Raw genomic sequence first — 25,161 nt, 5'->3', positions numbered from 1 at the left:
CAGTGATCTGAAACCTAACTTTTCATTCCCCTGCACTACCCACGTCTCTCCCGCCTACAAGATTCCTGTGCTCAGTAAATGGCATTGCTGTCTGCTTTGCTGCTAAGCCCACCTCTTAACCTCTTAAGAGTCTTCCTTGACTGCCCCGACCCCTTCCTGCCACCTTCCAGGACACCAGAAAGTCCTGTTGATTCCTCCTGCAATACCGAGCCCGGGTCTGTCGCCTTCACCCCGTGCCCCCTGTCAAATGGCCTCCTGTCTCCTCGTCTTCTCTTCTGGCCCCATCTGCTCCATTTTCTACTCTGTAACCAAAGTGATCTTTTACAAATGTCAGCTTGCACCCCTCCCCTGCTTAAAACCCCAGCCATGACTTCCCAGTATACTTAGAAGTAAAACCTCATGCCTCCCGTGGCCTGGGAGGCTGTCTGTGAACAGGCCTTCAGCTCCCTCTACTGCCTCGGGCCCCGGGGCTCCAGCCGCCAGAGGCTGCCTTCTGCTCTTCCGACGCTCGAAGCTCATGGCACCTCTGGTCTCTGCCCAGAACTTCCCTCCTCCAGAGTGTCGTGTGGCTACCTCCTCTCTCTTCATTTGAATTTCAGCCCAAATACCACTTTCTCAGCAAGCCCTTCCCTGACTCCTGTGTGGAGGAGTCTTTTCTCACGCCACCCCAGTCTTCCCCACCTGTCTCTATCACATCCTGTTCTTTCACTTTCTTCAGGGCGCTTCTCACATTAAGAAATGGTCTTGTTCACTCCTTTATTATCTGTCTTCCCCTCCCCCCACACTTAGCTATACATTCGTGTCCTCACCATACTACATCCCCAGCACATAAATGTTCACACTACATTTTTTTTGTACTTTTTGTTTGGAAATAATCGTAGAATCACAGGAAATTGTGAACAAAACAAAACAAAACAAAAACCTTGTGCAGAGAAGAGAAAAATAATAAAGGGAAATCAGTGAAGCCAAAAGTTGGTTTTTTGAAAGGATCGACAAAGTTAACAAAACGTTAGCTAGATCGGCAAGGAAAAAGGGGAAAGGATTCAAATAACTAAAATCAGGAATGAAAGAAGGGACATTAGTCTACCTGACAGGGAAAAAAAGATGGTTAGGGAATATTCTGGACAATCTAATGCCAACAAATAAAGATATCCCGGATGAAATGGACATCGTCCTAGAAAGACACAAATCACCAAGACTGAGTGAAGAGGAAATAGACCATCTGGCTAGACCTATAGCAAGTACAGAGATTGAATTAATAATCCAAGAAACTTCCAACAAAGAAAAACCAAGGACCAGATGGCTTCACTGGTGAGTCATACCAAATATTTGAAGAATTAACACCAATCCTTCACAACCTCTTCTAAAATGAAGAAGAGGGAAGACTTCCAAACTCATTTTATGAGACCAGTCTTACCCTGATCACAAAACCAAAGACATCCCAAGAAAAGAAAACTGTAGACCAACAGCCCTTATGAATATAACGTAAAGATCCTCAACAAAACATTAGCAAGCCAAGTCTCCCAGTTCATAGAAAGATTTATACGTTGAAACCTAGTGGGCTTGATCCCGGGAACGCATGGTTTGTTGTTCAATATATGAGAACGGATCAATATAATACAACATGTTAATAGGATAGAGGGGAAAAAGTCATGTAACATTCTTAATAGATACAGAAGGAGCATTTGACAAAATTCAACACCCTTTCATGATAAAAACCATAAACAAGCCAAGAAGAGAAGGAAACATTCTCAACCTAATAAGGGCATCTGTAAAAACCCACAGCTCGCATCATGCTGGTAAAAGACTGAAAGCTTTTGCACTAAGATCAGAAACAAGACAGGGATGCCTGCTTTCACCACTTCTGTTCAACATTGTACTCGAGATTCTTCCCAGGGAAGTTAGGCAAGAAAATGAAATAAAGAGCCCCTGGGTGGCTCAGTCAGTTAAGCATCCGACTTCAGCTCAGGTCATAATCTCATGGTTCATGAGTTGGAGCCCCGCATTGGGCTATGCTTGGGGTTCTCTCTCTCCGCCTCTCTCTGTGCCCCTCCTCCATGTGTGCTCTCTCTCTCTCAAACAAATAAAAACTTAAATAAGTAAATAAACAGAAAAATAAGAGGTTGGAAAGGAAGAAGTAAAACTATATTTGTGGGTGATATGATCTTACAGATAGAAAACCCTAAAGAATCCACAAAAACTACTGATAAACTAAAATCCTGTTCGGCAAGTTTATAAAAGACTAATATACCAAAAAATAAAAAATAAAAAAAAAATAAAAGTTGTATTTCTATACCCTAGCAATGAGCAATCTGAAAAAGGAAACTAAGGGAAAAAAATCTGTTTTAAAAAAAATTTTTTTAATGTTTCTTTCTTTTTTTTTTTAAATTTTTTTAACGTTTATTTATTTTTGAGACAGAGAGATAGGGCATGAACGGGGTGGGTCAGAGAGAGAGGGAGACACAATCTGAAACAGGCTCCAGGCTCTGAGCTGTCAGCACAGAGCCGGACGTGGGGCTCGAACCCACGAACTGCGAGATCGTGACCTGAGCTGAAGTCGGACGCCCAGCCGACTGAGCCACCCAGGCGCCCCAATGTTTATTTCTTTCAAGAGAGAGAAAGAGCACGTGCGCAAGCAGGGGAAGGGCAGAGGGGGGGCGGAGAGAGAGAATCCCAAGCAAGCTCTGAAGTGTCAGTGCAGAGTACAACGCGGGGCTCAGTCCCACAGATCATGAGATCATAACCTGAGCCAACATCAAGAGTCAGACACTTAACCGACTGAGCCGCCAGGTGCCCTGAAAAAAAAAATCTGTTTTAAAATAGCATAAAAAAAAAAAAAAAAGATACTTAAGAGTAAATTTCACCAAATAAGTGAAAGACTTGTACATTGAAAAGTATGAGATACTGTTGGTGGGAATTGAAAAAGACCCAAATAAATGAAAAGACATTTCATGTTCACAGATCGGAAGACTTAATACTGTTGATATGGCAACGCTCCCTGAATTATCTGCAGATTCCATGCAATCCTATCAAAATTCCAACAGCCTTTTTTTGTGGAAATTGATAAGCTGATCTTAAAATATGTATGGAAGTTCAAGGGACCCAGAATAGCTAAAACTATGTTGGAAAAGAAGGAAGTTGGAAGACTCACTCTTCCAATTTCTTTTTTTTTTTTTTTAATTTTTTTTTTTTTTTTTACTGTTTATTTATTTTTGAGACAGAGAGAGACAGAGCATGAACGGGGGAGGGTCACAGAGAGAAGGAGACACAGAATCTGAAACAGGCTCCAGGCTCTGAGCTGTCAGCACAGAGCCCGACGCGGGGCTCGAACCCACGAACCGTGAGATCATGACCTGAGCCGAAGTCGGACGCTTAACCGACTGAGCCACCCAGGCGCCCCTCACTCTTCCAATTTCAAAACCAACCTACAGTAATCAAGACTGTGGTACTGGCATAGGGATAGACATATATAGAGATCAATGGAACAGAATTGATAGAGAAATAGACCCATACATCTGCAGTCCACTGATTTTCTTTTCTTTTTTTTTTTTTTTTTTTTTTTTTTAATTTTTTTTTTTTCAACGTTTTTTATTTATTTTTGGGACAGAGAGAGACAGAGCATGAACGGGGGAGGGGCAGAGAGAGAGAGGGAGACACAGAATCGGAAACAGGCTCCGGGCTCCGAGCCATCGGCCCAGAGCCCGACGCGGGGCTCGAACTCACGGACCGCGAGATCGTGACCTGGCTGAAGTCGGACGCTTAACCGACTGCGCCACCCAGGCGCCCCGAACTTTTAAAGCTTTAAGGCTGTAAAACTCTTAGAAGAAACACAGGTATAAATCTTCATACCCTTGAGCTTTTCAATGAGGTCTTACATGTGGCACGGAAAGCACAAGCAACAAAAGAAGAAAATAGATAAATCAGACTTCATCAAAATTTAAAACACATTTGCTTCAAAGGACATTCATCAAGAAAGTTGAAAAGACATCTTAGGAAATGGGAGAAAAATATTTGCAAATCGTATATCTGATAAGGGTCTATCATCCAGAATATAGAAAGAAAAGAAATCTGAAACTCAACAACAAAATGACAAGCAACCGCATGAAAATTTGACCAAAGCACTCAGAATAGACTTTCCTCCAAAGAAGACATACACGGCCCAGAAGCACAGGAAAGATGCTGTCAACATCATTAGTTGTTAGGGAAATGCAAATCAAAACCCCAAAGACGTATCATTTCATACCAACCAGGTTGTTACAGTTTTGAAAAGAAAAGAGAAAATAATAAAGTATTGGCAATTCATGTGGAAAAACCATGCCTCGCTGGCAGGAATACAAAAGTAAAGTGGTGCGGCCGTGGTGAAAAATAGTTCGGCCATTTCTCCAAAAGTTAAGTGTAGAGTTAGCCTATGACCCAGCAGTTCCACTCCTAGGTGCAGACCCAAGGGAATGGAAAATGTGTTCCCACAAAAACTTACACACAAATGTTCATGGCAGTATCATTCATGATAGCCACAAGGTGGAAACAACTCAAATGTTTATCCACAGATGAATGGATAAAGAAAATGTGGTACGTCCATACAATGGAATATTACTCAGCTGTAAAAAGGAACAAAGCGCCGATTGTTACCGCAACAAGGATGAACCTTCGAAAACATTATGGGATGTGGAAGGACCCAGACCCGGCAGGCCACACATTGGGTATAGAGTTCTTTTTTAGGGTGATGAAATATGCTGGAAAAAGATAGTGGTGATGGTGACACAACCTTGAAATATACTAAACAAAACAAAACCCGCTGAATTGCATACTTGAAGATGGTGACTTTACATATATGTGAAGTATATCTCCATTTTTTTTTTTAAAAAAGTATGGAGAGGTCTCTTGTGCCCTTGCCCACCAGCGTCCCCCAGTGCTAACATTCTGTATAACTGTAGTACATTATCAAATCCAGGAAATTGACATTAGTATCAGGTGCACACCTTTGTACACACATTTGTGTGTGTGTGCATATGAGTCCTATGCAATGTTATCACTCATGTGTAGATTCATGTAACCACCACCCCATCAAAATACACAAACACAAAATACAACAGTTCCATCACCAGAGAGGGATTCCCCCTCGCAACCCTTTACAGCCATAACCCTCCACACACCCATCCCTAACGTTGGCAACCGCTGATCTGTTTTCGCTTCAAGAGTGCTATATAAAAGGAATCATCTTGTATGTAATCTTTTTGAGACTGGCTTTTTCCACTCAGTATAATGCCTTTGACATCCATCCAAACTGTGTGTGTCCATAGCTTGTTCCTTTTGATTATGATAATTTATTAAATTGGGGCTACTTCTGAGGGCAGTCCAGCATATCCCTGAAGGGGGTAGATCTGTGTTAGGTTAATTCTGGAAGAGGGAAGCACCTTAATTAGGAATGAGAAAGGGACCTCCTGTCTCCCCTGACCGTCCATTCTAAAAATGCCCTTCCATTGGCCATTAAGAATTCACTCTTATTTTCTTTGTCAAATTTATCCCTGCCTGGTTGGGGTTTGTCTTTGTTTTTGGTTTTTTTTTTCCTGGCAGTATTACTTGTTTGCTTCCCCGACCAGTGCAGAGCTGGGACCTGGTGGGCCAGGCTCCGCCACCCACCCCCGACTGTAGTTCGGCACCTGCCCCACAGGAGGGTATTTGTATTGAGCAAATGGGTAACAGACGCTGTGAGAGCCTCCCCGGCCCTCTGGCCCTTCCCACGTCTGTGCGTGCTGGCTGTACTTCCCACTGATAATTCTCTGACGGAGGATTGCTTTTCTGGCCTCCGGGGCCCACTCTGCCTCCCGTGCAGCGAGCCCAAACCGGTGGGGAATGGAGCCCCCAGGAGCAGCCCTCAACCTGCGCTGGTGGTCTTTGGGGTATGAATACCCCAGCTCCCTTGTCCCGGGGGTGGAGTTGCTCCGGGGCACGTTCTGCTCTGGCTCCCAGATTCCCTGGTGGCACTGAGCTCCAGATGCCACAGGAGCGGGCTCTCTGGGTAACACACTCTTTATGGAATGCCTTTCCTCCCCTCCTCTTTCCCATGCTCCTTTGGTGTCCAGATAATCTCCTGACACTCAAATCCTTGACTCGGGGGTCTGCTTCTGAGAGAATACAAACTAAGACAGCATGAATTAATGGATTAAAATAGGTGTACATCCTTACTCCACCACTTAGGCGAGCCACACCCTTTGCTCCCTTGCTGAGCTGTGACGGGAGGGTTACAGCACTCGTCCCCTCCCAGGGCTTTGAGAGAACCCAGGGAGGTCACAGCGGCGACAAAAGGGAACCCTGATTCTTGTTCTGCCGTCTCTGTTACTGCCTGTGATGGACAGGTGCAGCAGACGCTCGGCCTGCTGGCCTGGCATCCGGGGGTTCGAGCAGCGTGCCTCGGCCAGCCCTCAACGGCTTCCCATCAGCCTTCCATCTCAGAGACTCTGTCTGCTAATGAGGCCCTGAGTTACCCGCAGGTTAATGTTCTTTGACTTTGAACACCATGATTCCCACTTAGTCCTCCTGTTATCCCTCCTGCTGACAGAAATGTGATGGGAAATCAATGACAGTCCCCTCGCCCGTGTCTAAGGGTCAGCCTTCAGACTCTTCCTTTGTCAAGCAGCCACGGCGACCCAGTTTAGGCCCCAACTTGGGGAAGGAGTGAGATGCACCCGCTGGAAGCTGAAATGTGGTCTCCTGACCCCTTGCAGCTGCCCAGAGCACTAAAAGTTCTTGCAGAGCTTGAGAAACTTGGCCGGAATAAGTCAGAACCCCTTGAACTCCTCTCTCCCCCTTAACAAAAGCAACCTCCTCCCTCCTGAAAGGCACCATTGTCACTGGAACAAGCCAGCTTTGTTCTCCCCCCGCAGCTGGAGCCTGGGCCTCGCATCTCCTGGGGGGCAGCAAAACCCCAGCGTCGGCCAGTCTCCTCCCCTGGCTGTGTCCAGGCCCAAGTAGCCGGCCTGGTCCTGGTGACAGGAGTCTGCTGAGACCTTCTCAAATACACGGCGGTGCTCCGTTTAGGTGAAAGGGACAACTTCCTTGGTATCAGAGATGTGGTGGTTATGTTGGCAGATGGGACTTACTGCAGCTGTCAGCCACTAGGTGGGGACCCTAGACTCAGTTGCCCGCAGGGGCCAGACAGGGGCATAACCTGGAAAGAGAAGTAGGTGTGAGACTAAAACTGTAAGCTGGCGTGCCTGGGTGGGTCACTTAAGCATCTGACTTCGGCTCAGGTCATGATCTCACGGTTCATGAGTTCCAGCCCTGCCTCGGGCTCCCCACGGTCAGCACAGAACCCACTTCGGATCCTCTGCCCACCTCTCTCTCTCCCTGCCCCTCCCCAGCTCACACACACTCTTTCCCTCTCTCTCTCAAAATTTAAAACAAAACAAAACAAAACTCTAAAACTGTAGGGAGCTGTGGGGACTGGGGTGCCCGAGAGCCCCAGCCAGCCCGGCCATGGGAGCTGTGCCCTAGGCCCCAGCCAGCAGCTGTTAGGGGCCCTGTGTTGCCCTGCGTCTTGCCTGTCCACACACTAGCTCTGGAGGGAAAGGCGAAACCTCCCCATCTTTAAATGTTGGCAACAGTGTTTTTGAATACTTCATGAGCCAAACAAAATAGCTAGGCAGGCCAGATGAGTTTATAGCCTCTTCTCTAGTTGCAATGAAAAGACAGCTATTAGGAGGTAAATTTCATTCATTCATTCATTCATTCATTCATTCGACAAAGATTCTGTGGCATCTACCATGTGCCAGGGAACCGTGTGGAAACTCTACACAGATGCTTCCCTTGAGCTCACAGTCAAGTGTGTGGAGGGCTGATCTGGACTGGAAAACAGGTGGTTGTGGGACACTGAGTAAAATGCTAACCTTAGGCACTGCAAGGAACCCTAGATGCCTGGAGGAGAGAGTGACGGTGACAGGGAAGGGGTGACTGTGGGCGTGACAGCACATTTGGGCTGAATTTCCCTGGGAGAGAGGGGCTGGAAGAGTATTGCAAACAGAGGCCCAGCCTGTGCAAAGGCACTGAGGCCGAGCCTGCAGGGGGCTGTTTGGGAGCAGCTATGCGTTTTCTCGGGACAGAACGTAGAAGAGGTATCCAAAGAGACGGAACAGGAGGCAGCTGGGGCTGAGAAGAGTCCCCAGATTTGGCTTTTTCCACCTGCATCTAAAGCACCTGTGGCATGGAATTTTGTTGGTGCAAAATGCACACAGCAGCAGGGCTTCCCTGCTCCTCTGGCCTTGAGAGTGGCTTTGGCAGCCTCACCGGTGGGCGGAAACCACACTCTGGGGTCCTGAGGCCTGGAAACCCTGCCAGGGAACAGAGCAAATCCTGAGGCTCGGTGGTTTCTTTTCTTCCTTTTCTATTTTTTAAATGTTTTAAATTCTACAGGGTTTTTACAAAAGAAAACCAAAGGCTCTGTTTGCCAGGTTAATGAATAGCACAAGTGATGGCTCTTTTCCCAACCTCCCTTCCCCTCTCACTCCCCATCCCCAGCCATCTCCCCAGAGCTGATTAATCAATTAGAATAAAGCCCGCTGCATTTTAAATTCAGTCCGAATGGCAGAGCAGAGAGGCCCTCGAGCCAGCCTGTGCCAGGGATGAGTCAGTACCTGCTACAAAGTGCAGTCCGGGGGGCTGAGATCTAAGACTCCACCTCGGATTACGGAGAGGAGGCCTAGCCTCCTGCCCTCAGCTTGTTTACACTGGGGAGAGGCAGAAAATGGGCTAACGACTTCCCTCTCTTGCTGGTGTTTCAGAGCAAGAAAGACCCCTCCTTGTGGACATGCCCCTTCCACCCGCCGCTCCAGCTCTTTTTTGGTATCCGCAACACGAGCCGGCTGTGCGACTTTGATCTAGCCAAGATCAAGGTTTGGAATTACTGGACAGCTGATGGTGTAAGTAAGGGCCCCCGACTACTCCTTGGGCGTTTGACTGACGGAAGCACTTTAGCGCTGTCCAACAGCCTGAGTGCTGAAGTTGCAAAATGGGTACGCGGACGCCCCACTGCGGCCCTTCCTGCCTGTTGCAGAATGCCTGGTGGTGCATTTCACACTGCATGGTTGGGGCCACCAGGAGCAGGGCCTCAGCTTGCAGGTGTGGCCGCCCTTTGCCGGAACTGGGGCTCAATGTTAATAGGTAAGAAACAGACACACAGAGAGGTTGTGTGGCATGCCCCAAGTCACACAGCAAGGAAGCGTCACAGTGAGAATTTGAACCCACGCAGTCAGACTCTGGGCCCGTTCCCTTAGCCAGGGCTTCTCAAACCTTAATCTGCGATACCTTACCGGGACTCTTGCTAAAATGCAGGTTCCGATTCAGCGGGTCTGGAGCAGAGCCCAAGATTTTGCATCCACCTGTGCCACTGTCCCTGGGGTGAGAACCCCACTCTGAACAGTGAGGCTCTTAACCTCTGTGGTCCTCAGTCCCCCCGGTTTCAGCATCCCTGCCCTCCTTTCTACCCCCACACCACCTCCTACCCCTGGGCACTTATGCTTTCTTTCTTCTCTGGGCTGTTTTTTCATGCTCTCGTTTGTATTTATTTCTTCATTCGACATTTATTGTTGAGCATATGTACCATCGGCCTTCCTGATCAGTTCGGAGGACATTGGTATCACAGACCCAGTGCCTGTCCAGGAGGTACCCCTGGTCTAAAAGCTGGCAGACAAGTAATTGTAAAAATAGGACGCAGTGTGCGGAAGGCCTTGATAGAGGTGACTGCAGAGTGCCCAGGGTTTCAAACAGAAAGCCCAGGAACTCAGCAGGGAACTCAGTGCATGAGGAGGGACAAGACCCCCTCAGCCTGACTTGTTTCCCCTCTTATGACAAACATGGGGACAAGAATTGCTCTGCTCTCCCTTCCAACTTGTTCTCAGGGAAGCAATAATGCAAGGGAGATGAATGATGGAAACTGGTCCTCAGCTTCAATATTGTGAAAAGAGACAGCAGGGCATGGTGGGGAGTGTGGCAAACTGGTAAGCCCATGCTTTAGGTAAAGGGAAGGCCGCTTTTCAGCTTCAGTTAATGGCTGCTATATAGGAATGCCAGCCAGTGCTGCTAGGTCATCTGAACATTCCCAGGGAGTTGGGAATTTGGAATTTGATAGGAACCTTTCTGGTTTGTAAATGTCAACAGCTAACTGAAATTCCTTTGAAACCACTCCACAGTCCAAAGCAAACTCATCGTCGGGCTGGAGTTGGCCTGTCTAGATTGTAGCCCCTGGAACGTGGAGGGAGCCTGCATCAGGCTGGGAGAGCTCAGGGAAGGGGCTTGGAGCACACAACTGAGCTGTGGTGGAAAGAGACAATAGCACAGAGCCAAGGTAGAAAAGAAGAAAGCGGGTCCCAGGTGGGGAGCCCTGCATGTGCAAAGGCACTGAGGTGCGGAAGGGTGCAGCCTCTGAACTGCTCTCGCTGTCCCCAGGCCCAGGCCTCCAGTCCGTCTCCAGCAGCCCCTGGGAGGTCTGATCATCATTCTTTGCTGCTTCACACCCTCAGAGGCTCCCCCTGTCCCAGAGGACCCAGGTCAAACCCCTTAGTGACATCAGGGCCTCGTAATCCCTGTGCGCCAGGCCCTGTGTCTCCCATCAGCCCCTGCCCCTTGCTGGCTCCACACTCCGGAGTGTCAGCTGTTGTGACTCTCTACCACCCCACACGGCAGTTACCCTGTAGGCCCTGGACCCTCCCATCCGGCTCAGCTCGAAGTGCCCGCCTCTGCCCTAGATTCCTGGAAAACGAGACATCATTTTCTCCAGGAAGCTGGCCCTGACCCCTGGCCCTTATGCCACTTCTGGCCCTCATGAATATGTTCCATCACCCCCATACTGGGATTGACACCTGCCTCCCCCAGACCACCGTGGGCACCTGGGGAGCAGGACCTGTGTCCATGTCAAGACCCTGCAAAGTAGAAAATGCATGGTTGCCAGCTGAAGGAATGAGTTCATTCCCCAGAACCCACAAGCAGCTGTCTTACGCTTTTTGATATCCAGATGAGACACAGAGAATCAGAGTTCCGGGTGTTTGAGCAGGCTCGTACGGAAGGTTAAAGCTGAGGATCAAGTCCAAGGGAGTCTGCCCCGCCTCCCTCCTTCCCATCCCCCCCATCCTGTACTTCTTCCTGCTAATTCTCTCAGCCACCCCACCCCCACCCCCCCGGGCGTCCAGCTGTGTGCTTAGGGGCTGGCCCTAAGCGGGACCCCCACCCCTGTGTAGCCGCAGACACTACCAGCAGGTAGGGCCATGCTCTCTCCTCTTGGGCACTTCCTGGCAGGTGGTCGTCAGCATCTTCTGGAATGAGTAATGGAACAGTGCTGACTGCCCAAGCCCGTGCCCTGTGGCTCAGCCCTGTCATTGACTATACGTCTCAGGCCAAGAAAAGCGGATTTGATGCTCTGGATTACAAAGCAGATAAGCCTCATCCCTTTTGGCCGCGGCCCGCCTTTCTTCTTGAACCTGCACTCAGGCTTCCCTGTGTGCGGAGAATAAAAAAGAGGAGCAGGATGTCAGGGTGTCGTTGCGGGTGCTTTGGGGAGCCTCGGCTGCGGGGATTAGAGTCCTGAGGAGGCATCTCTACACGCAGAGTGGAGTGCGGAGGACTGCAGTCCCTGACAGGGGTGCTGCTTATGTAACGCACACCCGTCTGTTGCCAGAATTTACCGGGGGCAGAAAGCGCAAACAAATGCAGCTGCAGGTTGGTTTGATTTAATATTCTCCAGAGAATGCTATTACTGTGTGTTTTAGAGGAGATAAACTGAGACTTTATAGGAAATATAGCTCAGCCTGGTAGACACGGCTTGTTAATACAGTGTTTTGTGTACGGGAATCCAAGGAAGAAAAGTTAAATGGGGGGAGCTAATCCAACCAAGGCGTATTGAGAACATAAGACGAGAAGGTGCTAGAAAAAGGGAAGTCTCTCTTATTGCAAAATATGCCGCCCGTTAAATCCCCAGGCTAACTTTTCTGGGCTCCTCTCCCCCTCATCAGGTGAGGCGGTGGGTGTGGGCTGGCCCCGAGGGGAGGGACTTGAGGGGAAGGGAAGGCACAGAGGCTGGAATCCATCCACACAGGCAAACAGAAGGCAGCACACAGATGTCTGTCCTTGTCACAGCTGCCGTTTATCCAGTGCCGCGTCCATCAGGCGGGCGTGAGGCACCCAAATAACACCAATAACTGAGCAAATGAATCATCTCGACTGACCCCCAATAATCCTACAAGGTGGTGTCAGCCTTGGAGGTGAAGAAGCTGGGGCTTAGAGTAGCGAGCTCCTAGGGGGCAGGTAGACTGCATCTTTTTTACCAGCTCTGCTTGGCAATGGCTGCCTGGAGTGCTGTCTTGGGAAGGATCTGGAACCTTCCTTCTGGTTCAAAAAGAAGAGGGTGTGTGATTGATCAGTGATGTCGGCCCCGGGCTCAGGAGGAGGATGTGATAATACGTCTGTCACATTTTTTGATACTTGTCAGATTCCACGACTTGGCCCAGCTAGTCACTTGCAGGGGACACGGTGGAGAGGGGAGCGTGAGAGGTGTTGGTTTTTCTGGTTTTTTTCTCAGCACCGCCCCCACCCCTGCAGAAGAGAGGGGGAAGGAACCAGAAGTCTCCCTTACTCTCGTGTGTGGTAACCCATCCAAAAAGTGGGCTTTCGGCCGCTCCCCAGGGTCTGTGTTTCCCTTTGTAACAAGCCTGTTAGTTATCTGCTATCTGGTGGCACCCTTCAGGAACGACAGGCACGTTGTCACCGTCTTCGCCCACAGCGTAACCAGTGCCGATGTCACTTCCAGTTGGTCACAACAGCGAGTGAGGCAGGACGGACACCCAGGGGTGTATTTCATACGCAGAAAAGCTGCTCCTTAGATAGTTTATGAACGAATGGATGTCAGAGTTCCCCAGCGGGTGTAACTCTGTGATATGCTATGGCAGTCTAAGCCCGTGCTGCCCCAGAGAACTTTCTACAATGATATCAACGCTCTGTGTCTGCCCCGGCCGGTTCAGTAACCCCCAAGCCACGGGTGGCTGTTGAGAACTTGCAGTGTGGCCAGTAACTAAGAAACTGCATTTTATTTTATTTTATTTCATTTATTTATTTATAATTTTTTTTTTAACGTTTATTTATTTTTGAGACAGAGCGAGAGACAGAGTGCAAGAGGGGGAGGGGCAGACAGAGGGAGACGCAGACTCTGAAGCGGGCTCCAGGCTCTGAGCTGTCAGCACAGAGCCTGATGCGGGGCTTGAACTCATGAACCGTGAGATCATGACCTGAGCCGAAGTCGGTCACTTAACCAACTGAGCCTCTCAGGCGCCCTTTATTTATTTATATTTAATTGAGGTGTAATTGACATAGAAGACTGTATTCGTTTTAGGGGTACAGGCTTTGATATAGGTACATACTGCAAATAATCACTAAATAATAAACGAAACTAAATAATCAGTTTAGTTAACATCCACCAGCTCACATAGTTACAAAAATTTTTTTTTCTCATGATGAGAACTTTTAAGATCAACTTTCCTAGGCACTTTCAAATTTACGATATGGTATTGTTAACTACAGTCACCATGCTGTATGTTACATCCCCAGGACTTTTTTATCTTGTACCTGGAAGTTTGTGCCTTTTGGTGCTTCTCCCCCCTTATCACCACCTCCCACTTCCTGCCTCTGGCAACCACCAGTCTGTTCTCTGGATCTATGTGTTCAGGTTTGTTTGTTTGCTTTTTTTTTTTTTTTTTTTTTTTTTTTTTAAATTTTTTTTTCAACGTTTTTTATTTATTTTGGGACAGAGAGAGACAGAGCATGAACGGGGGAGGGGCAGAGAGAGAGGGAGACACAGAATCGGAAACAGGCTCCAGGCTCCGAGCCATCGGCCCAGAGCCTGACGCGGGGCTCGAACTCACGGACCGCGAGATCGTGACCTGGCTGAAGTCGGACGCTTAACCGACTGCGCCACCCAGGCGCCCCTGTTTGTTTGCTTTTTAACGTTTATTAATTTTTGAGAGACAGAGACAAAGCACAAGCAGGGGTGGGGCAGAGAGAGAGGGGGACACGGCATCCGAAGCAGGCTCCAGGCTCCGCGCTGTCAGCACAGAGCCCAACGGGGGGCTCGAACCCACAGACCACGAGATCGTGATCTGAGCCGAAGTCGGAGGCTTAACCTACTGAGCCACCCAGGCACCCCTGCGTTCGGGTTTTTTTTAAGCCGCACGTGTAAGTGGGATGATGCAATATTTGCCTTTCTCTGTCTGACTTATTTCACTTAGCGCAGTGCACTCAAGGTCCATCCATTTGCAGACGGCGAGGTTTCATCTTTTATGGCTGGGTAATATTCCACTGTGTGTATGTGCCACAACTTCCTCGTCCATTCCCCTGTCCGTGGACACGTGGGTTGTTTCCGTGTCTTGGCTGCTGTAAGTAATGCTGAGGTGGACGTACCTTTTCGAGCTAGTGATTGCGTTTCATGCGGATAAATCCCCAGATGCAGAACTGCTGAATCACGTGGAAGTTCTGCTCTTCATTCTGGGGGGAGCCTCCATACTGTTCCCCACAGTGGCTGCTCCATGTCACGGTCCCACCAACAGTGCGCAGGGTTCCCTTGTCTCTGCATCCTTGCCCACGCTTATCTCTTACGAGAAGCTGCATCTTACCTTTAATTTGGCTGCAACGCCAGCCGCCACCTGTGGCTGGCGACTGTGTGTGGCACCGCACGGATCTTGGCACTCAGGGTGCCGTGCTGAACAAACAGACAAGGCCCTGTCCACACGGCCCTGTCCCTTCTCGTGGGGAAGAGCAACGGACAAGGATATAAACGAATAATGTAATTTCAGGTAGCGCTAAGTGTCCCGAAGACGATGTAATAGGGCCGTGGGAGAGGGGCATGGGGAGAAGGAGGCAGGGCTGCTTTGAGTAGCGAGGGACCTTCCATCAGAGGCCAGAGCCGGAGCAAAGGCCCCGAGGCAGGAGCACGCTTAGCACTTCTAGGATAGGAGTCTAGGCCGCGGCCGGGGATACTGAACAAAGGAGAGGGTAAGGGGAGGTCCCTGAGAGGGGTGGGAACCAGGTCGCGTGGGCCTCCCTGGCTCAGATCTTATGCCCGGAGAGGCAGAATATAGAGAAGTGGTCAGAGCCCAGGCACCAGAGCCAGCCCAGCTGGGGCAAGTCCTGGCTCCTCCTCTCCCACCTCTTCCTGGCTGTGTGACCTTGGGCATGTTGCTCTGCATCTCTGTGCCTCCGTTTCTTCATCCATAAAACTGGGTAATTATTCTTCAGTTAATACATATGAAGTTCTCAGAATGACTCCTGGGCTTTGTGAGTCTTATACAAGTGTTAGCAGTTGGCGTCGTGATTGGAGGGTTTTGAGCCAGGGGTGATAGAATATGAGGAATTTAAAAGATGACTCCGGCCGTTGTTTGGGGGGTGGCTTAGAGGGAACAGGGAGCCCCCACAGGAGGCTTCTGGCATCATCTAGCTAAGGGTCATGGTGGCTTGGTTGAGGGGCCTGGTGCTTATGGGGTGCCCCACGGGGAGACTCGCTTCATCCCAGGGCAACGTTTGCATTTCCAGCAAGGCCTTTGTTTGGGGCAGGAGGGAGAAGTTTCAAACAAACGTGGCAGGAAAGAGATGAGCTCAAACAACCCACGTACCCCTCACCTGCTCCCGTGGTAATCGGCATCCCGCCCTTCTGGTTTCATTTACTTCCCACCACACGGATTGTGGCTCTCATACCATTCCACTCATCAGTTCCTCAGTGCGCATCTCTAACAGATAAGGAGTTTGTTTTCATGCAACTCCAATGCCACTGTCATACCTGGCGGTAATTGGTTATTGTGCGCTACAGCCCGGTTCATGTTCAAGTATCCCTAATTGTCTCCATGTATTTATTTATTTTTAGTTTACATCCAAATTAGTTAGCCTAGAGTGCGACAATGATTTCAGGAGTGGATTCCTTAGTGCCCCTTCCCCGTTCAGCCCATCCCCCCTCCCACACCCCCTCCAGCAACCCTCAGTTTGTTCTCCATATTTAAGAGTCTCTTCTGTTTTGTCCCCCTCCCTGTTTTCATATTATTTTTGCTTCCCTTCCCTTATGTTCATCTGTTCTGTGTCTTAAAGTCCTCATATTAGTGAAGTCATATGATATTTGTCTTTCTCTGACTAATTTCACTTAGTATAATACCCTCCAGTTCCATCCACGTAGTCGCAAATGGCAAGATTTCATTCTTTTTGGATTGCCGAGTGATACTCCGTTGTATGTATATACCACATCTTCTTTATCCATTCATCCATCGATGGACATGTGGGCCCTTTCCATACTTTGGCTACTGTCGATCGTGCTGCTATAAACATGGGGGTGCATGTGCCCCTTCGAAACAGCACACCTGTATCCCGTGGATAAATGCCTAGTAGTGCCGTTGCTGGGTCATAGGGTAGTTTTGTTTTCAATTTTTTGAGGAACCTCCATACTGTTTTCCAGAGTGGCTGCACCAGTTTGCATTCCCACCAACAATGCAAAAGAGACCCTCTTTCTCCGCATCCTCGCCAACATCTGTTGTTGCCTGAGATGTTAACGTTAGCCATTCTGCCAGGTGTGAGGTGGTATCTCATTGTGGTTTTGATTTGTATTTCCCGGATGATGAGTGATGTTGAGCATCTTTTCGTGCGTCGGTTGGCCATCTGGATGTCTTCTTTGGAGAAGTGTCTATTCATGTCTTTTGCCCATTTCGTCACCGGGTTATTTGTTTTTTGGGTGTTGAGTTTGAGAAGTTCCTTATAGATTTTGGATACTAACCCTTTATCTGATATGTCATTTGCAAATATCTTCTCCCATTCTGTTGGTTGCCTTTTAGTTTTGCTGATTGTTTCCTTGGCTGTGCAGAAGCTTTTTACTTTGATGAGGTCCCAGTAGTTCATTTTTGCTTTTGTTTCCCTTGCCTCCGGAGGCGTGTTGAGTAAGAAGTTGCTGCGGGTTGGGGCGCCTGGGTGGCTCAGTCGGTTAAGCGTCCGACTTCAGCCAGGTCACGATCTCGCGGTCTGTGAGTTCGAGCCCCGCGTCGGGCTCTGGGCTGACGGCTCAGAGCCTGGAGCTGCTTCCAATTCTGTCTCCCTCTCTCTCTGCCCCTCCCCCATTCATGCTCTGTCTCTCTCTCTGTCTCAAAAATAAATAAACATTTAAAAAAAAAAAAAAAAAAAAAAAAAAAAAGAAGTTGCTGCGGGCAAGATCAAAGAGGTTTTTGCCTGCTTTCTCCTCGAGGATTTTGATGGCTTCCTGTCTTACATTGAAGTCTTTCATCCATTTTGAGTTTATTTTTGTGTCTGGTGTAAGAAAGGGGTCCAGGTTCATTCTTCCACATGTTGCTGTCCAGTTTTCCCAGCACCATTTGCCGAAGAGACTGTCTTTATTCCATTGGATGTTCTTTCCTTCTTTGTCAAAGATTAGTTGGCCATATGTTTGTGGGTCCATTTCTGGGTTTTCTATCCTGTTCCGTTGATCAGAGTGTCTGTGTTTGTGCCATAAAAATTGGGTTTTTTAAAAAATGTTTGTTTATTTTTGTTAGAATGCAGGCAGGGGAGGGGCAGAGAGGATGGGGGGACAGAGGATCCGAAGCAGGCTCCACGCCGACAGCAGTGAGCCCGATGATGGGCTCAGACCCACAAACCCCAAGATCATGACCTGAGCCGAAGTCAGATGCTCAAGCAACTGAGACACCCAGGTGCCTCCCAAATTGTTTTTTTTATAGTTGTTTTGTTTGGATTAAGACCAAACGTGGCAGTAGCTTTGAAGTCAAGGTGCAACTGAGGTACAGCCGAGTCTGAGCGACCTGGTGGCTGTGCCCCATGGCAGGGTCTGGGCAGCCTTGAGCCTGGGGAGCACCATGCATCTTAGTAGGGTGGCTGGTGGGAAGGGGACCGACCCAGGTGCGTGACCTCGGCCTTGGTCTAGGCCACTGTCAGTCACCAGAGGGTGCTGAAATCTGGGAGCCGAGTCCACACTCAGGAGGTTAGGGGCATGGTAACCTTGAGAGCCCCAGAAGTCCTGGGTCTGAAACAGGCCCCCAGCCTGCAGGCGAAGGAGAGGCAAGCAGAGAATTCAGCCTTCAGAGAGGGGGCCCAAGAAGGTGTTCAGGATCCAAGCAGCAGGTTGGGGATTCAGGACCAGACGACCTCCCAGCAGGGAGGAGTGCACAGATGTAGAACCAGGACGGAAGCCGAGACCCCTGCCCTGTGCTGTGCGGACTATAGCGGGAACAAGTGGTAGCTGGGCTAGACAGATGTCTGAGTAGGGGAGGGCTCCCCGCATGCAGGTGCCGGTCTTGGTAAATCATGGCCCCCCTCCCACCTCCTGCCTGCCTTGACCAGCATTGACTGAGTAGCTGAGCCTATTGATTAAAGTTCTCAGTCCCAGAGATAGAGTATCAGTCAGGATTCTCTTGGTAGCAAAGAACAGAAAACCTAATTAAAACTGACGTAAGCACAGGGTGACTCAGTTGGTTGAGCATCTGACTCTTGATTTTGGCTCAGGTCATGATCTCATGGTTTGTGCGTTCGATCCCTGCATCAGGCTCCATGCTGACAGTGCTAGAGCCTGCTTGGGATTCTCTCTCTCTGCTCCTCCCCTGCTCACACGCTCCTGCACTCTCTTTCTCTCTCAAAATAAATAAATAAACTTAAAAAAAAACTGACATAAGCACAAAAGAGAGTTCATCAGCTCATGTAACAAGAGAGTATAGGGAATCTGGCTTCAGGCATGGCAGGTTCCAGGAGTTCACATGATGTGGTCCAGAATCTACCTCCCTCTACCATGCATCCCTGCTTTCCTCTATATTGGCTTCGTCCTCAGTCTCCAAGGGGTGGCACTTAATGGTGTCAGACTCCTTATTACATCAGCCCTTGCAGAGATTGTCCTCCTGAAAGGCCCAGATCTAGGACACGCCGGCCAGGCAACCTGTGGTGGGGTTCACGTTATCCCTCTGAAGAGACCCCTCTGAAGAGGGACGGATGCCTAGTGGAAAATTGAGGTACTCTCTCCACGAGAAGGGAACACGTAGGAAATGATATCCAAACGAGGTCTTTTTACTTTTTCTCTAAGAACACAGAAGTCACGTGCCGTCGTGAGTACGGCATTTCGTGAGTACGTGCTGTGTGCCAGGCAGTGGGCAAAGGGACTTTGCATGTATCGGCCCAGTTCTTCCGTCCAGCCATCCTATAAGATGGGTATGGTGTGATGGGCTCCATTCTACAGATGGAGAAACTGAGGCACTGAAAAGCAGAGCATCTTGCCCGTGGTCACATGACTACCACGCGGTCTGGTGCCCATCACATGGTCCTGCCTTTCAGTGGAGACTGTGGTCACCGGAGAGCTGTGTCCCATCAAGGCAGCGGCCGCTGCCTTTCAGCCCTGGCCGCATGATGCCAGATGGCCTCGATGTTCAAGAGAGGCCGGAAATGCACATTGTTACGTGAAAGCTCCTGATTTGTAGATCTTATTGACTCGTTTTGAAAATTTTAACAGCCCCGGGAGCCAGCCCGGCACGGATTTAGCCATAGAGCTGCTTGTGACCCGATCTGTCAGGGCCCGTCCACGTCTGTTGTCCTGAGTGTGTGATGTTGGGAGGGTCAGAGTGCTTGGCCCAGAGCCCGGCAGGTACTAGGTGCTTGTTAAATGTCACGGTGCCTCACCGTCTTCTTCAAGTTTCTCCATCACAAAAATGGTTTTCATTGTCCTTCTTTTCAGGGGACATGTAAAAGGCCACTGAGATCTCTTCCCCATAAAACATTCAAGTTCAGGTGCTCCGGGAAGGAGCACGTTCAGTTCCCAGAGCTAGGCCCCAAGATAGATAGGGATTGGGCCTCTTCCCTGTCCTTGAAGATCTCACATCCAGGTGAGGACAGGCACGCACATGTGGACACTCAGCAGCTGAACGTCCCCGCACGTTCAGCTGCCCACATCCAGCTTGTAAGCCCAGCTCCGAGAGCCCAGAGGAGGGGAGGAGGGGCAGACAGGGAGGGCCGAGGGGTTTCTGGACGAGTCAGCCCCTGAGCCAGGTCCCGAAGCCTGCACGGTGGGTCCTGGGCGGCAGTGGCTCAACCCCAAAGCCCCCCTCGCCCCCGCCCCTGATAAGCCTACTGTCAGGGTAAACCCCTCCCGGTCCACCCAAAGCCCCTAGCTCGTGACAGAGCCTACAGAGTGGGGCCTTCAGGATGGCCCCCCCCAGGCTGCCCATGAATGAGGCCCAGTCATCGTGCCTCTGGCCCAACTTCAGTTGGGTGCCCAGGGAAGGGTCTGCTCTCACGGACCCTCCAGGGCATTCAGCATGTGGGCCTAGCCGGGGCTGGCTCCAAATGTCATTCTGCCGGCGGTGCCTCAGGCAGATGTTTGTCTCTGGGGAAAGCACTTCATGAATGGAAATACCCATGGAGCTGCACCGCCATTAATCTTTGCTGAGCAGTCTGTGCGCTCATTGGAAGGGGTATGTCACTCGACACCGGGGCCACGCGGGGAATTGGCCTTGCAGAGTCAGTCAAATGACTTAGATTGGAATAATATTAATACCGATGTATTAAAAATGCATGACTGTCTCAACATGGCTGGTTCCCGGCGCCTGTAAAGAAGGAAGATACAGAAGGACGACAAAGTCGGGATGTGGACGAGGAAGGATGTTCCCACAAATCACATGCCAACCATAGGGTTTCACAAAGCGTCCTTTTGAAAACCCATTACGGAAGGGGTTTGAGGCAGCATCGACAGGGGCATAAAGGTAACGCTAGTTAAGCAAGGAAGAAAACATGAGCGCCAAGGAAACAAGCGTATACACACACACACACACACGCGCGCGCACGCGCGCGCACGTGACTCTTACAGATTAAGGCGGTAGGCAAAATTTCACCCTGGACTTCTTGGAGGCCAGGCCAAAGCGGGAAACAGTCAGGACTAAAGGGCTGCTTATTGGAAAGGGAGGAAGCAGCCTGGTTCTTTAGAAGCGGGAGAATCTTCTCCGCATATCCACGTCCAAAGACATACCACATACAGAGCTTTACTGCGGGGACCCCGAGCAATAGGGACGAGCAGAATCTTCCACACTGCACGCATGCATCTCACATGGTGTCTAACCCCGCCCCTGAGCTGCGGTGACGGGGACATCAGTATGTACATAGATACGGAGGAAAAATCTGGAAGGGCACATGTGCACACACCCCCCACCCAGTGCCCACAGTGATTGCCCCTGGGGGGTGAGGAGGGAGCCAGGGTGGGGACGGGAGAGACTGGGTCCACGGGGACTTACTAAAAGCTAGATGTGGAATCAGAGCTCCTGCCAGGGCAGGGGATTCTGCCCGTGGCCAGACCTTCTCTGGATCTAGCTTGACCCCAAGGGAGATGCCAGGCAGAGTGGCTAACCGCTCGTGCACAAGAGCTGCGTGACCTCAAGGAAGGCTGAGCCTCACTGTCTTCATCTGCAAGATGGGTCCTAATGCCCACCGTGCGGATTTGCTCCAAGGGCTGCGTGAGATGATGCAGCCTTTTATTTTCTTCACCCTTGGAATCCCCGGAGAAGTGACCACTGCTTGGTTCCCCACCAGGGAGCCCACTCTGGTGATCGTTGGACCAAATCCACCCACAGATACTGCTTCTTTGGCCGCAGAGTGCTGGAAACGTCTCAGATTTAAGCACCATCAGGCGAGGCCTGAGCCTCCCAGCTCCCCACGCCCCCCATCACGCCCTGAGGCCCTACGTCAGTGCATCTGTCTCCCACCTCCCTGGCCCCTGCGGGCATTTGACGGTGCACCTGCTTCCCTCCTTCTGTCCCCGCTCCGCCAGACGCCTCGGAGAGAGCTGGGGCAGCGGACGGCTAGAGGTCAGGCGGTGCTCCGGGCTGTTTGCGGAATGTACACGAACACCCTCGGAGAGCCGGCCATCTCATTATAAGAGCCGCGGTGCCCACCTCCTGGCCATGCCGGACCGAAAGCCCTCTCCCCACCACCCCCTCCCCTCTTGCAATGAGAGTTTCTGTCTCACCAGATGTTTCCGTGGTGGTAATTGTGCAGAACTAGTCATTGAAGCTGCCCGTGCTGTCCTCCTCGAATAGCTCTTTCCTGATTAATTCCCAGCACGCGCTTGCTCTGTGCCTCCGCTAAACAGAGAACACATCCATATAAACATGTAAAAGAGTGGTTTGAGAATCGACTTTTCTGACAGTCGGCAAATAGTAGCCTGCCATCCTGCAATTGGATGATTGAAGCCGGATTCCTGTGGTATAACATGGGCTTGAGGGCCCCTCGTTCTAAATTGCTGCGGAACCTCTGCAGCAGTAGCTTGGTGAACTAGAAATTTAGTTAGAGCTTACTTGCCCCGCTTCCGGAAGGCAAAGGGCGGGGAATGAGCGTAGATGGACACCCCTGGGGTCTCAGATCCCGTACCTCAAAGGCAGATCAGAAGCCAAAGCGAGGTGGAAAATGATCCAGCGGTGAAACAACAGGCCGCCGTTTTTCTCCGATCAGATTTGTTCTCAGAACGTCGTCCGAGAACAGTGCCATCCTGGAGAAAAGTACCTGCGTTTGGGCACTTTTAGTTCCAAAGTCAGTGTTGAGTGCCAGCCGTGTGCCAGGTACCTGCTGGGCCCTGGGATGGGATTGGCAGGGCCTCCGCTGTCTTGGGGCTGGAGTCTGAGCGGGGGAGACCGTAGCTAAGCTAAAGAGCTGATGAACATGACCATTTCAGAGACAGGAAGGAAATCAAACAGGGCGATGGGAGAGACAGGGGGCCGGATGGGGTGAGGGCTCGAGAGAGGGGCAGGAAGATCTCTCTGGGGACAAGGAAGAGCCCACCTTGCAGGTATCTTGGACGAGACTGCTCCAGCCCAGCCCACAGGTCCCAAGGTGGCCGTGAGCCCTTCGGGATGACGGAGCAGCCATCAGACCTGTGTGTTGGGAGTGGAGGGAGGAGGAAGAATGTGATAGGAGCCAGGGCAGAGGTCCGCAGGGGCCAGATCACATAGGCCTCGTCGGCCCGTGAAGGGCACTGGAGTTTATTCTTTGTGTAGTGGAAAATTGCTAGGGGGTTTTAAGCAGGGGGTTGCCATGACCTGTTAAGTTACTTAAAAACAAAACAAAACAAAACAAAAAAACCCCTGGCTGCTGTGTAGACAATCAAGTGTGTTTGTGTTGCGGGGGGGGGGGGGGGGGGCACAGGCACAGCAGGGGGGAAGCAGAGGCCAGGTAGGAGGCTGTGGTCATTGTCTCAGGGAGGATGGCGACCACATGGGCTGGGGGACAGCAGTACATTCAGAGACGAGAAGGCCGAGATTCAGGAGGGGTTTTGGAGGGAGCCCCTGGGGGCTTGTGACATAAGAGAACGAGAGGAATCAGGACTCCGAGGTTCAGGCATCCCCTGACCGTTTTTAAGATGGGCGAAGACCAGGTTTGGGAAGAAGGAATCAAGAATTCTTTGGGGGGCAGGGGCGCCTGGCTGGCTCTGTTGGTTGAGCATCCGACTCCTGATTTCAGCTGAGGTCGTGATCCCAGGGTTGTGGGATCGAGCCCTGCGTCGAGCTCCATGCTGAGCGTGGAACCCTCGTGAGATTCTCTGTCTCTCTCCCTCTGCTCCTCCCCCCACCCCCTACTTGTGCACTCTCTCTCCAAAAGAAAAGAAAGGACTCTGTTTGGGGCATGTTAAGGTTGGGACACCTGTTGGATATCCCAGAAGAGAGGTCATGCGGTCACTTGGCTTGCTGGAGAGTTCAGGGTTGGAGATTAAAATAATCAGGAGTCAAAAAATAAAAATAATGTAAATGAAATAATCGGGAGTCATCAACGTGATGATGGTATTTAGGGCCATGGGCTTGGATGAGACCACCTAGTGAAAGGGTGCAGAGGAATCCGGAGGCCTAGGATTGAGCCCTGGGGCAGCCGAAGAGGAGGATCAACAAGGAGCCCGGGGCTGCAGCGGTGAGAGCTGGAAGCAGGGGAGAGACCAGGGGAGCGCAGGGCCCAGGAGCCTGGTAAGGAAATCTACCGAAGGGGAGTAAGCCGTTGCCCCAACTGAGGACTGCACATCTCCCAGGGGATCCGGCAGCCTGCTGGACCCTTCAATTTACTGTCCGAACCGGGACACTTCAGAGGGTGGAAAGTGGACTTTATGAGTGATGGCACTAGGACAACAGGAGGAAATCCCAATTGTCCCAGACTAACAAGGAGGCTTCACCCCTCCCCAGCGGTTGGTGCCCTTGCCAAGCAGGGGACCACGTAGAGGTGGAGGCAAAGGCCAAGAGGGAAGGCGGGGAGGAGCAGCCGTGACAGTGACCCTCAGAACTGAACAAATTGTGGGGCATCCCTGCAGCGGACCACTCCTCAGCAATTAAAAGGAATAAAACTACTAATTCACACAACACAGGGAACCTCAGTTATGCTGTGTCAGAGAAGTCAGCCCAAATAGTGCAGGACTCCTTTTATACGAAAATTCTAGGAAAATGCAAAGTAATCTGCAGTGACAGAAAGCTGACGGGTGGCTGCCTGGGGGTGAGGGGAAGCGGGGAGGGTAGGATTCCAAAGAGGTACAAGGAAATTTGGGGGTGATGGATGTGTTCCTTAGCTTGACTGCGGAGCTGATACGCAGCGTATACAGGTGTTAAAGCTTACCAAGCTGTATGCTTTAAACACGCATGGTTTACTATATGAAGTATGTATTCTCTCATAAAGCTGTTTTTAAATTTTCTTCTTAAAATTTATTTTGAGAGAGAGAGAGCAGAGGAGGGGCAGAGAGGAGAATCCCATGCAGGCTTCGCGCTGTCAGCACAGGGCTTGGTGCTGGGCTCGAACTCATGAACCGCGAGATCGTGACCTGAACTGAAACAGAGTCAGACGCTTCACGGACTCAGCCAGCGAGGCACCCCATAAAGCTGTTTGTAAAGAAAGAGTTTTGCTGTAAAGAGGAATGGACAGTCGGGGTGGTAGCAGGAGGAGGTGTGAGGCAGGGCATGAGTGTCGTGGGGAGGAGACGGGAAGGCTAAGCCAGGGATCCTTCTGTGAAGGTTACTGTACATATGTCATGCCGAGGAGTTCGGAATTCATCCCATCGGCCTGAGCTTCTCCACCTTCCAAGGAATCGTCCGGAGAACGTGTTACCAGCACAGCACCACACCACATCCCCTTGCCCCCCCCCCCCCCCCCCGC

At 50.5% G+C, this 25,161-nt stretch overlaps 1 protein-coding gene across 4 annotated transcripts in view; it reads left to right on the top strand.

Annotated features, from left to right (window-relative positions):
• The window catches only part of KATNIP (katanin interacting protein), a 193,454-nt gene that overhangs the window by 133,246 nt on the left and 35,047 nt on the right, over positions 1 to 25,161 (top strand). For all 4 annotated transcript variants that reach the window (XM_058710268.1, XM_058710266.1, XM_058710270.1 and 1 more), the window contains one exon: positions 8,778 to 8,915. In XM_058710268.1, the coding sequence (XP_058566251.1) occupies positions 8,778 to 8,915 (138 nt within the window). The remainder of the gene's footprint in view (positions 1 to 8,777; positions 8,916 to 25,161) is intronic.

The sequence above is a fragment of the Neofelis nebulosa genome, chromosome 18, assembly GCF_028018385.1.
Source record: "Neofelis nebulosa isolate mNeoNeb1 chromosome 18, mNeoNeb1.pri, whole genome shotgun sequence".
Classification (NCBI taxonomy): Eukaryota; Metazoa; Chordata; class Mammalia; order Carnivora; family Felidae; genus Neofelis; species Neofelis nebulosa.
This window is presented reverse-complemented; position numbering and strand designations above follow the sequence as displayed.